The sequence below is a fragment of the Coenobita brevimanus genome, chromosome 78 (genome assembly GCF_032717465.1).
Source record: "Coenobita brevimanus isolate Jiangsu-jjx chromosome 78, ASM3271746v2, whole genome shotgun sequence".
NCBI classification, from domain to species: domain Eukaryota; kingdom Metazoa; phylum Arthropoda; class Malacostraca; order Decapoda; family Coenobitidae; genus Coenobita; species Coenobita brevimanus.
In genome coordinates this window covers 39,986,551-39,999,730 of record NC_137031.1, presented here as the reverse complement: position 1 = coordinate 39,999,730, position 13,180 = coordinate 39,986,551, and the positions used below count along the sequence as shown (strand labels likewise).

The 13,180-nt window shown below is 43.8% G+C and overlaps 1 protein-coding gene and 1 pseudogene across 1 annotated transcript in view; one reads left to right on the top strand and one right to left on the bottom strand.

Moving 5' to 3' along the window:
- Positions 1 to 1,292: 1,292 nt before the first annotated feature.
- Positions 1,293 to 13,180, bottom strand: part of LOC145408810 (Fanconi anemia group J protein homolog) — a 459,949-nt gene continuing 448,061 nt past the window's right edge. The window contains exons 22-23 of the mRNA XM_080279456.1: positions 10,788 to 10,885; positions 1,293 to 1,660 (exon numbers count right to left, since the gene is read on the bottom strand). Of these exons, the coding sequence (XP_080135582.1) occupies positions 1,574 to 1,660; positions 10,788 to 10,885 (185 nt within the window). The 3' untranslated portion in view covers positions 1,293 to 1,573. The remainder of the gene's footprint in view (positions 1,661 to 10,787; positions 10,886 to 13,180) is intronic.
- LOC145408894 (5S ribosomal RNA) lies at positions 2,374 to 2,492 on the top strand (annotated as a pseudogene).

Here is a 13,180-nt window from a genome sequence, read left to right as displayed (position 1 = left end):
CTTCTTATTAACCCCTAAACAGCCTGGATGGGTCATGTTTACACTGATTTTGCTTTTCTCGGTCATGAACCAAATTATCCCTTTCACTCATAATTCTCATAACTTGTATCTAACATTCACAATCATTTTTGTCTGTGAATACAAAATTCTTATTAAACATTCCTAACCATCAGCTTCTGTCCTTGTGAATATGACATATCTCTTAGTTCATGCATCATTTTGTTATTTTTGTTAAATTTACCCTCAAATAGTAAGCCTAGCAACACTTCATTTTACTTAAAATATTAATCCGGTCAAATTAACACTGTATCTTATTTCTATCACTGATATCTACTGAGGCACTTGTAAGGATGGGGGGTGGGGGAGTGGAGTGAATAACACATTATTGTTCAGGGCTGCTGGCATGACTGGAGGCTAATTGCTGTGTGACACACAGTTATAATACTAATTATGCACTCAGTGACCTAATGCACTGCCAGCCCAAATCCTGAAGTATATTTTCACTCATCCATCTGGTCAGAATTATGTAATAACCTGTAACACACTGGGGGGGGGGGGGACAAACTGATACCCCTCTACACTGGCTGATTTTGTTTTTTTTTTCCTGGCTAAATGGGCTTAATACATTAATTCAACATCCAAGGCACAATTAAAAGTAATCACCAAAGCCACAAAAATTGGTTGAATCAAGTCAAGCTGGTGCCATTATACCTCTGAAATCTTCGAGGTTACTGAGAGACCAAAGCATCTGTAAGTTTGTGAACTGATTTTGGATTTTTTTTTTTTCTTTTGTGGGTAAATGGGTTTAATACATCAATATAAGATCCTTGGTACTAATAAAAGTAATCACCAAAGCCAGAAAGTAGGTTGAATCGAGTTAGGTTGGTGCCACTCGACCTATGAAATCTTCAGGGTTACTAAGAGCAGAGCAGCTGTGAAGACTCACTCGCCTCCCGTGCTCCTAAATCAGTGTTGTAAGTGTAGCGGAGAAATGTCTGAAGCTAGCGAGATACATTATTACCCTCCACTTTACTTCAGTTGCTTGCAATGACTCCTCAATGCTGCAGGATGAAGATCTACGTCACCAGCGTTTTTGACGGGGACATAGATCTACGTCACTAGTGTGGTAAGGGTTAAGAGACCTTTGGGGGATTTCATGAAGCAACATATAAACAAAAACAAAAAAGCATTTTTTTTTTTTTTTTTTTGTGAGATTAAATACATTGATTAATACTGCTTACAGTTCTCTAGAAGGTACAGTAAAAACTCTTTTCTTCTTTTAGCACTTTCACTGCAAGGCACACAGAATTTTTGGCATTCCATTTGGTTTTCCTTATTTTTTCTTGTAACTTAACCATGATTAAGGTGATTTTACCTGCAATCAAGGTAAGGTATCAGTTTTTAAGACTGAGTACAAGAAAAAAAGTTAAAAACAAAACCAGCAATCATGGAGGGATGCCTGTACTAATTTTGAACTTCTTTCATACCTAATTCACATCAAGAGAAATCTAGATACCAAGCCTAAAAACATCTTATATGAAGCAATAACAAAATAACTTGAGTTTTAAAAAGCTCAGTCATCAATATCACAGTAATGAACTCCTCTCTGCTTCACAGTTAACTTCTTGCTTCTGCTGGACTGCCGAGGTGTCTGGAAACTCTGAGGACAAAATGAACATTACTGTATGGAAACCGAAATGCAATCTGTAAAATTTGTAGATATATTCCATAATCCTTCTTATATGCTTTCTCTACTCTACTAAAATAATGGTTGCTCTCCAATATTAAATGTATTAGTGCTGGAGAAAGATGCCTTCAAGTGGTGGCACCAATACAGCAGGGTGGTTCTGCTACCCAATTCTACAAACATCCCTCAACTCCCCTCTATTCCCTGAAAGGCAAATGGTAAACTGCCAGAGAAGGGCAACTTCAGCCACTAGGTTAATATGTCGGATGAGCCAGGTGTTATAACTGCAGTACTACTGGACCTGGAGTGGTGGTGTCTTCACTGTGGGTCTACCCCCCAGAGACTGTCGAAGCAGAGGAGGAGGACATCAGGGGGCCAAACCACAGCAAACCCGCCCCCCCGGCCCCTCACAGGACCCAAGAACCTGGGAGTGGCTTCGGTCACCCGGGCAAGTACCACATCTCTCAACACAACACACACAACAACACCATCTTTTTTACACCGAGAAATGACTCCCCAGCAGTCAATTCTCGAAGACTTCTTCTAGCCAGTGACATTGACAGCAATCCAGGACCCACCAACAAATACACATGTACGGCATGCTCAAAACCTACCACTTCGAGCTGACAGACAAAGGGTTTAGTTCAGTGCAATTCCGGCAAGAACTGGACCTATTACACCAGCATAACAATTGCCATGCCACGTTGAGTACACCGTTTCTCGTCCGATCAGCGAAGGTAAGCAACGTTGGGTCTGGTTAGTACTTGGATGGGTGACCGCCTGGGAACACCAGATGCTGTTGGCATAACGTTCTCCCTACGTGTCAAGTGGGGTTGGTGGAAGATTAGTGCCCCTCCCTGTAAAACAATTAACTCTAAGCCCTTGGCCACCCCGTTTGGGATACGTGGCGTCTGGCAATGAATGAATGAATAACAATTGCATCCAGAAAATATTACATAAACACCTAGACTTGCTCCTTCCCCCGACCCATTAACTCCCCCACCAACCCCACTCCTACTTCCTCCTCACCCTAACCAACCGATCTTTCCCACATCATCGAACTTCCTAATCCCTCCCATTCCAACCAAATCTAATTCACCCCAACCCCTACCTCCATCACAACCTACTCCTACCCCTTCCCCCCCCCCTACCTCCCCCCCCCCCCGGTGATGCAGCACCCAACACACATCGTACACACAACATACAGTAAAACCTCTACAACTCTGCATAATACGTGTGCAAGCCTTGCCAAGTTAGCCTATTTGCTGAGTTGTAGGGATAAACTTTAAGTTCCTCCCAGCGCACAGACAAAAAAAAGAAAAAAATGGAAAAAAAAATAAAAGTTTTTACAATACAGAGTAAAAGCTGCCTTATCATGATTCCATGCAGTTGTAGGGTGTATTCCAGGCATGGAGAAGGGCTTTTGGTAGTTTTTGGAGGTGTTAGGGGGGCTCAAGATCACTTTTGGACACACCTTTACTGTACTGTATGGACACCGTACACTATGTAAAGCACAATTAACACTACAAAGGCCATTACTGTAATGTATTTATCACTTGTACTATACTGGGGAACTAAACACTAAACATTACTGTACAGCACTTATTCACTAAACACTTAACCACTACTGTACAGAACTTATTCACTACTAACTTATCACATAATCACTGTCACTGTCAGTCTGAAAAATGTGCTCAGGTAAGTCTGAGGACACAGTGCTGATCAAGCCACAGGAGGACTCACTGCTCGTGGATGGCTGAGGCTCCCTGGGTGAAACCCTTGGCTTAAAAAAGACAGAGATCTTTTTCTACATCAATTCAGCATGTTGCCTCCTCATAACAGCTACTATGGCATCCCTGAGGGCTTGATAAAACATATCAAACCCATCATATTGCACCATTCCCTCCAGACACTTGTCCAGGTGGAAGCGGATCTCAAAGAATTTCATTGTGGGTGACTGTTCCTCTTCTTCATCTTCACTCTCTTCATGTGCCACTTCCTCAGCCACACTGGAGGCAATTTCCAACTCACTCTAGTGATGGTAGCCTTGGTCCTGAGCATCACCTTCCAGCCACTCCTCTATGTTCTTAGTGATCTCAGTCTCTCCTGCACTATGAGCAGTGTCCATAAAGTCCTCTGGGCCAAAACCTGTAAAGTCAACCTCTACATCAGACCCTTCCAGCAACTTCTACCAAGCACTGCTGAGTGTGGTGGGCTTCAGTTCATTCCAGGCTTCAGCCCAGCTGTAGATTGCACTCCTGATGTTGTTTGCCTTAAAGTTTGAAAGTGATCGTGCCCCCCTGGTATCCTGGTCCATATCTTGGGAATCCTCCTCCACTACCAGGCACTACCCCAGCTGTTTGTTCCTGTAGTGCCTTTTAATGGCCTCAATCACGCCTTGGTCCATGGGCTGTATAAGAGAGCTTGTGTTGGGGGGCAGGAAAAGCACCTTACTCCTCCCCCCATGGGCTTCCAATTCTTCTTCACTGGGATGTGCTGGGGCATTGTCAAGGATAAGGATGGCAGTCACATTTTCCCTGGCAATGAACTGCTCTTCCATCTGAAACTTGATCACTGCTGGCAAGAAGACATTGTGGAACCATTCCTTGAATAACTCCCAGGTGAACCAGGCACTCCTGCTGCTGCGGTAAATTACTGGGAGTTTATCCATAAAGTACCTTATGGCAACTGGCCTCTTTGATTTGCCAACCACCACAGGCTTCAGGCAGTGGGTCCCATTGGCATTTGCACAGCACATGACAGAAATGCGATCCTTGGCCACCTACCTCCCAGGGACGTGGCCCTCACTCTTACGTGCCTGCGTGTTCTTGGGCATGGACTTCTAATAAAGTCCAGTCTCATCAGCACTATGCACCTGGGAGAGGAGGAGTCCAGAGTTCTGAGTGATCTCATGGAGTTTTTTCTGGAAAGGCTCCACAGCAGCCTGGTCTGCACTCGCACTTTCCCCAACAACTTTATGGTTGGAGAGGCAGTGTCTGGACTGGAACCTAAACAGCCACCCACAGCTAGCCTTAAAGTCCTTAATTTTCAAGTGCTTGGCTAACCTCATGGCAGCATGTTGGATATCTATGCCTCTCGTGGGAACCCCTGCTGCATGTTCCTGTTTGTACCAATTGTACACTGCAGCGTCAAGGGAAAGGTACTTCACTGGTTTTATTTTCTTGACCTTCTTTGCAGCACTAGCATCTTCCATGGTCAGGCAGTGGACATGAATCTTCTGTTTGTTCTTCTGCCACCAAATGTCATAAATGACTTTGTGTCATAAAAGACTGCGTAGGTTCCTGTGGTTGAGTAATATATATATTTTAGATTTATGGACGAGCGGTTTTTATATCTTGGAGTAGCTTCCCATTTGTCATGTAGTGACAGGAGAGGTAAAGAATAGTATGGGACTATTTTTATTTGTCTTGGAAATATTAACAAGTCTCTCACACAGAGCGTAAGTATAGAGTCTCGTCCCTCTCTCTCTCTGTCTCTCAAATTGCCAAGCCCTTCTCCCCTTCGACCTGCCTCTAGTATCGCTTGTCCCCTTCTGAGCTCTCTTTCCTAAATTCTGGTGAAACAGGAGACGTATCACGTGTGTTCCTCGTGGATGGAAAGTTTAAGAAGCCTGTGTGTGAGTATGTGTGTATAGGAGTGTGTATGGTTACTAGGTCTTTGTTCACGAGAGGACTGCTGACAGCTAACTGCATCATCTCCTTACTGGCCGCTGTCGTCAGCTTTCCTCAGTGTAAGTTGCAAACCTCATTTCCTTTTCTCAGGCTCGCAGAGGGCTGTCTATCTATCTATTTATCTATCTATCTATCATGATTTGTAAATATAATATGTAGTCCCACAGAATGTGCTGCTTGAAATATCAAACTCTACACATACGGACCTCATTGAAGCACCAGCCTCAATCCAATCCAGGATTTCCTTTTCTGAGCATAATCCAGGGTTTTCAGCTTCATTCCCTTACGTCCAGAGGGCTTCGGGGTAGCATTGGGAGACGCCATGGTTAGCTTCTGCAGGTACAATCCACTTACGAGTGCGTAACACTTAGTCACAAGCAGAGCGAGTGGAGAGAATGTGACATTGGCGGTGGACGAAGGCAAACTGGCCCACATGTGGCACGCAACAGGCTTTGTTTACATCCCCATGCACACGTGATGCCGGGTTACTCTTGCTGAATGTCGGTACAACTCGGCATTTTACCAAGTTCGGGGGATTTTTGCCGACTCTCTTCCTCTCACGTGCGTATTTTTGGGAATTTTTGAATTTTGATTTTTTAAATGAATATTTTGGAGCCCTCCCGAGTTGTATAGGTTTCCAACTTGAAGGATGACGAATTGTAGAGGTTTTACTGTAAACGTTCTTCAAATAAATACAGATGGCATAAACTCCAAAAAACAAGAACTCACACAATTCATCAAATGACAAAACATACACACCGCCATCTTACAAGAAACAAAACTATGCAGAACACACAAAAACAACACATTCCATAATTTCATCACCATTAGACAAGACTGGGGCAACAGCAGTGGCAGTGGATCACCCTGGAACACAAATCCATCAACTCTGCAGATACTAGTGCACACACACAGTCATTTCTCCATCCACGACACTACAACAGAAATCCATCCACGACACTACAACAGAAATACAATCAATTAAAACACGCACTGGTAACAAATCACACATAACAATCGCCAATACTGTATATACATTCCCCTCCAATCGTCCCCCACAGTGCCACACAATTACTATCCACAAATACACCACATAACTAACATATCCAACATTATCCTGGGTGGTGATTTCAACACCAAGGCTTCAGCCTGGCATGTCAACAACCCTGACACAGACAGAGGGCTGGTACTACAACCCCAAACAGATAATCTTTTCATACTCATTAATCTCCATCAACATATCCATATCCCACATCAAGCCCTCTTCCTCCCATCATCTCCAGACATCACCTTCTGCTCCCCAAACCTCACCCCCACTACATCCTGGAGAGTGGTCAAAACCTTTGGCTCTGACCACCTCCCAATCCTACGTTGCCCCATAAAGAGCGTAGGAGCCTGGGGCTAGGCAAGTTGGTCATGACATTTAAGATGAGAGTGACCAGCCTCACTCATCCCTGAGTGGCATTACGTGAGCAATAAACCCCAACCAGTCCTTGGATATCAACCTTCACCGGATCAATCCGACTGGAGCGCAATAATTACCCACTAAACCACCAGGCACCATAATTTGGTTATATGGTTACCACCCAGCATAGTAAATGGTTTCCTGGTGTACAGAAAACCATTTGGCTTGTCACTCAGTGTAGAGTCACCCACAGGCAGGAGGAAGAGGAAGGAATGAAGGAAAGAAAGACAGAAGAGGGAGTGTACAGTCACCCATAGGCAGAAGGACGAGGAAAGAATGAAAGAAAGACAGAAGAGGATGGAAGGAATGAAGGATGGAGGAGAGGAAAGGGCAGACACCTGAGAGCAGCACTACATCCAGTAAGTGGATGGTATATATATATATATATATATATATATATATATATATCCATCACCCAATCCTATGTTGCCCCATGAGAAGCGTAGGAGCCTGGGGCTAGGCAAGTTGGTCCTGACATTTGAGATGAGAATGACCAGCCTCATGCATCCCCGAGTGGCATTTATGTGAGCAATAAACCCCAATCACCCCTTGGATATAAACCTGCACTGGCTCAATCTGATTGGAGCACCTTAATTAATCACTAAACCACCAGGTGCCATAATTTTGTTGTATGGTTACCGCCCAGCATAGGAAATGCTTTCCTGATGTACAAGAAACCATTTGGCTTGTCACTCAATGCAGAGTCATCCATAGGCTGAAAGAAGAGAAGAGAATGAAGGAAAGAAACACAGAAGAGGAAGGAAGGAAGAGAGGAAAAGGCAGACAACCCAAAGCAGCACTGCATCGAGTATATAACATAAATAGTTTATGGCGAGGATATCTTTAACTTCCATAGTCAAAACATACTAATTACTGGCACTCTACAACTTATGCCATCAAAAGCATTTTCTATCTATCTGTTGCCAGACGCCTCAATCCCGTTTGGGGTGGCCACAAACAAATCGTCTCCACGTCGCCCTGTTCTGCGCCATTTCACTGCCCTGCTCCCAACTCATACCCCCCTCTCTCATATACCTCTCCACCCCATCCCTCCATCTCATCCTCGGCCTCCCCCTCCCTCTTCCCCCCTCCACCTCACTCACATATACTCTCTTTTTTATTTTACAACTTGCTTATCATAATTCATGCATATTCACCTCTCCTAATTACCAGTCCCCCCATCCCCTTGTAAATTTACATCACCTAGCCTCTCCTTCACCAATCTAGCCACCAATATAGTACAAACTTCTTCAATATCATCATCACCTCCCCTAGCCCATTTACTCAAATGAGGGTTCCTCAGCCATGCACTATATTCTCAATCACCAATCCTCTTTTAGTAAATACATCTGTTAGACACTCCATTTTCATTTATTTTTGGGCAGTCCATGCACTCTCTCATTCCCTCAACCCATACATACATATATATACATATGATTCCACCACTAGCAGTAGCCTTCCTCTCACTGATTGCTACCATCTTGATCCACATCAACCCTGCATTCAAAACTTAGCAATAAACCACATTTTTCTAAAATTTTCCTTCCATCAGTACTACAACCTCATCCTTTGCTCCATTTTTAAAACTCAGTTTGTATTTTCTTCCTCTTACAAACCCCCAATCATTGTAACCCCTTTTTCTTCAGCTAGATAAAACTCATTAACTAACACTCCTTTTCATTCTGATTGCATGCATGTATGCAGGTGCGCGCATGCATGCACGCACACACACACACCGCTCGCTGGTGCAGTGGTAACGCTCTCGCTTGCCATCTGGTAGACAGGAGTTCGCGCCTCGCTCAGGTTGCGAAAAGTTTCACTGACGAAGTGGGAGGCTACTGTCCCCCTCGAGCAAGGGGACTGGTGTGTGCATGTGTGAAGGTCACAGCCTTGCCCTTAAATCAGACTAAATGAGCTTTCAGCTCCCTTCAGGGAGGGTAAAAGCTGATGATCACGACCATCAAGTGATCCTGACCCACTCGGTGAATTACACACACACGCACACAGACACACACACAAATTTGGAGCTTTAACCCCTGCCACTGGATAGCACATTTTATTACCTGTTCTTGCTGTTTCTCGATCATACTCAGCTTTAAGATTTGCATTTTCAACTGGAGGCATTAGATATCACCTTCATTAACCCCTTCAGTACTCCACCCATCCATCCATCACCCAATCCTGCATTGCCCCATGAGGAGCGTAGGAGCCTGGGGCTAGGCAGTTGGTCCCAACATTAAGATGAGAGTGACCAGCCTCACTCATCCCTGAGTGGCATTACATGAGCAATCAACCCCAACCACCCCTTGGATATATAACTTCACCTGCTCAATTTGATTAGAGCTCTGTAATTACCCACTAAACCACCAGGCACCATAATTTGGTTATATGGTTACCACCCAGCATAGTAAATGGTTTCCTGGTGTACAGGAAACCATTTTGCTTGTCACTCAGTGTAGAGTCACCCAAAGGAAGAAGGAAGAGGAATGAATGAAGGAAAGAAAGGCATAAGAGGTAGTGTAAAGTCACCCGCAGGCAGAAGGACAAGGAAAGACAGAAGAGGATGGAGGAGACGAAAGGGCAGACACCTGACATCAGCACTACATCGAGTGAGTGGATGGTGAACGCCCTCACCTACCACACAGGAGAATGTATGAAAATCATTGTTTCCTGAGCTTGGTGCATAAAGTCCTATGTCCCATGATCGCAGTAAGGTTAAAATGTAAATGGTACTTAGCCAATGGAAACTAAGAGATGCAGTGGTGGGTGGCATGATCTGGCCCCCTCCCTGGGTGAGCCCTCCGACCCCCAGGCCATCTCTCCACCTCGCTCTGCCCCACTGGATCCTGCCCTCTGTGTCCCCTCCCACCCAAACTACCCCTCATACCCCCTCTAGACTGTATTGTCTGTGTGGCAGGCATATTTCCTCCCTTTTGCCCCCTTCTGATGCCCCCCCACAGTACCTCCACCTCCCTATTCCCTCTTATTTCTCAAGGATGTCCAATTCTTGCTCATGGCAAGGAGTGACTTTGTTTTATTTTTGGCGGTCGATTGTGCAGTAACCATTAAATGTATGACAATGAAATATACATTTTCTGGTGTTTTAAATCAAGTTCTTCAAAAATATAAGACCAAAATTTAATTTGGTGCAATTTTTTTTCCCTCCCTCTATACACAAAGGGTAACAATTTTCATTTTTGGCATTTTTTGATGATCAATATTTAAGAACCATTAGTCACATGAAAGTGAAATATACATTTTCAGTTATGTAATCTGAAGCTCTTGAGATGTGAGAAATTTTTTTACCTTGATGAAAGTTGAAAAATCAGACCCCTGCGGTTCTGGGGGTAGGCAGGCTGGGAGATCTGCGTACTTTAGGGGTTAACTTTCCCTCTCATATGGATTCTTCTAACCTGGGTAAACACATCTAGAAGCAGCAAGAACAAACTAAATATTACAGTATGTAACCAGACTCAAGGGTAAATTCTTTGCTGGCCTGAGGCCTCCTTCAGTTGAATTAAACTGTTTGACACCAGCCAGAATAAGTACACATGTGATGTCATGCTCTACAAAGGCTTAAATGACTGTTCTAAAGGATTTCTCAAACAAATATAGAAACAACCATATTCTAGATTTTTCTGGAAAAAAAAAATAGAAAAAAACAAAAGAAAAAAAGGTGAGAACGGAAAGGTTCAAAAGCTTCTACTAATGCCCCTTATCACTGCCTTGTATACAAGCACGGAATAAAGATAGTGTACTTTTTTCTTCAAGCTGAAGGGATGACAAACCATCTCTATTATATATGCCTTCAGTCCAAAGTCTCTCTTATTAAACTATGGCTGACATCACATGATTTTAATAAGCTTAAAGGAAACCGTTCCCACTGATGGTATTAAAAAATCTTTATAAACACTTCCTCATTTCATGGGGATGCTTTAAATACCTGGTTTGGATTGAAATCTTCCATATCTTCATCATCTATACAAGACAAAGAGAGTCGTTGGCTGCCTAATGATTGCTTTCTTGGTTGGTTACTGCACCCTGAAAATAAACAGTGTTGGTATTAACCCCTTCATTTGAAGAATGTCACATATTTATTCTTGCCATCCGCAGTTAAGTTTATTCAGCTTTAAAAAGACTCCATGAACTGGTGCTGGGTATAGCCTTCACTAACCACTCACTACTAGATCTCTCTTGTAAGTTGAATAAAACTGCCTATTAGAGGCAAAAATAAAATAACAAGACATCCATGGGCCATGGAGGTTAACAGTAATAAGAGGACCTGAAGCAGTGGCATCTTCATCATGGGTCCACCCCTTGGTGCCTGTCAAAGTAGAGGAGGAGGACAGAATGGGGGCCAAACCACCGCAAACTTCCTCAGCCCCTCACGGGGCCTGAGAACCTGGGAGTGGCTTCGGTCGCCCGTGCAAGTACCACATCTCCCAACACAACACATACAACAACACTGTTTTTCTCCACCAACAAATGACTCACCTGCAGTCAGTCTCGAAGACTTACTCTAGCTGGTGACGCTGAGAGCAATGCTGGACCTATCAACAAATACATATGTTCAATATGCTCAAAACGCATCACTTCGAGCTGACAGACAATGGGTTCAGTTTAGTGCAGTTCCTGCAAGAACTGGACCCATTTCACCTGCACAACACTTGCATCCAGAGAACATTACACAAACACCTGGATCTAATCCTGCCTCCCACCTTCTAACCCCCCCCCCCCCAAACCAGCTCCTCATTTACTTCCTCCACACCTCCTCAGCCTAACCCACTGATCTTTCCTACACCATCCAATTCCCCAACCCCTCCCATTCTACCCCAGTCTAATGCTCTATCACAACTTTCTCCTACCCCTTTGCCTCAACCCACACCCCCACCTCCCCCCCCTGTGCTACAGCACCCAACAGACATTGTACACACAACAATGACGTTCTTCAAATAAACACAGATGGCATAAACACCAAAAAACAAGAATTCACACAATTCACCAAACAACAAAACATACACACTGCCATCTTACAAGAAACAAAACTATGCAGAACACAAAAAACACCTACATTTCATAACTTCACCAACGTCAGACAAGCCTGGGCCGACAGCAGTGGCGGTGGACCCATCACCCTAGTACTTTTCAGATACTAGTGTACACACACATCGCTTCTCCCTCCACATGACACCACAACAGAAATACAATCAATTAAAATATACACAGGCAACAAACATCATCCATCAACCTTTCACATACTAGTGCACACACAAAACCATTTCTCCCTCCACATGCAACCACAAGAGGAATACAATAAATTAAAATACGCACAGGCAACAAACATCATCCTGGATGTTGATTTCAACGCCAAGGCATTGGCCTGGCATGTCAACAACCCTGACACAGACTGAGGGCTGGTACAGTACTACACTCCCAAACAGATAATCTTTTCATCCTCAACAATCTCCATCAACATACCCATATCCCATTCTAAGCCCTCTTCCTCCCATTATCCCCAGACATCACCTCTTGCTCCCCAAACCTCACCCCCACAACATCCTGGAGAGTGGTCAAAACCCTTGGCTCTGACCACCTCCCGATCATCATCACTACCAAAACCAGAATCACCCCAGCTAGCCATAGACACATACACTGATTATAAGACAGCCAACTAGGCAGCCTTCACAACTGTAACAGAACAATACTTTGAAACACTAACAGTACACCCATCACAAACATCAACAATGCTGTGCAAACCTTCAATACAATTATTCAAAATGCAAACAAAAGACATCCCTCAAAAAGACACACAACCCCAACTTCACACCAAAAATTCAAGGCATCATCAGTCAACATGACACACTTCAACACTCCCCAATATCCCATGCACAGGACACCATACAACAAATACAAGAACTCAACACTCAAATAAACAATAAAATATCCGAGCAGCAAACACTAAATTGTAATAATTATCTCCAAACACCTGATCACAAAACAAACACCAGCAAACTCTATAAAAACACTAAACAGCATCACACTCTCCAATGGCAACACTTCACAATCACATGCTGCCATCACAACAACAGACACCATACCCTCAAACAAACAACAAGTAAACAGTCTCATCAATCACTTTTCACACATCAATCATCCAAGCCCCCATGGCAATGACCATCGTGTCATCCGACACAAGAGACAAGTCCCCACAGACCCAGACTTCTCACCCTTCACTTACAACCAGACAAAGCACATCATTAGCAACCTTAAGTACTCACTTGCCTGTGGACCTAACAACATAAGCAACATACGCCTTAAACATCTTGGACAACAAGA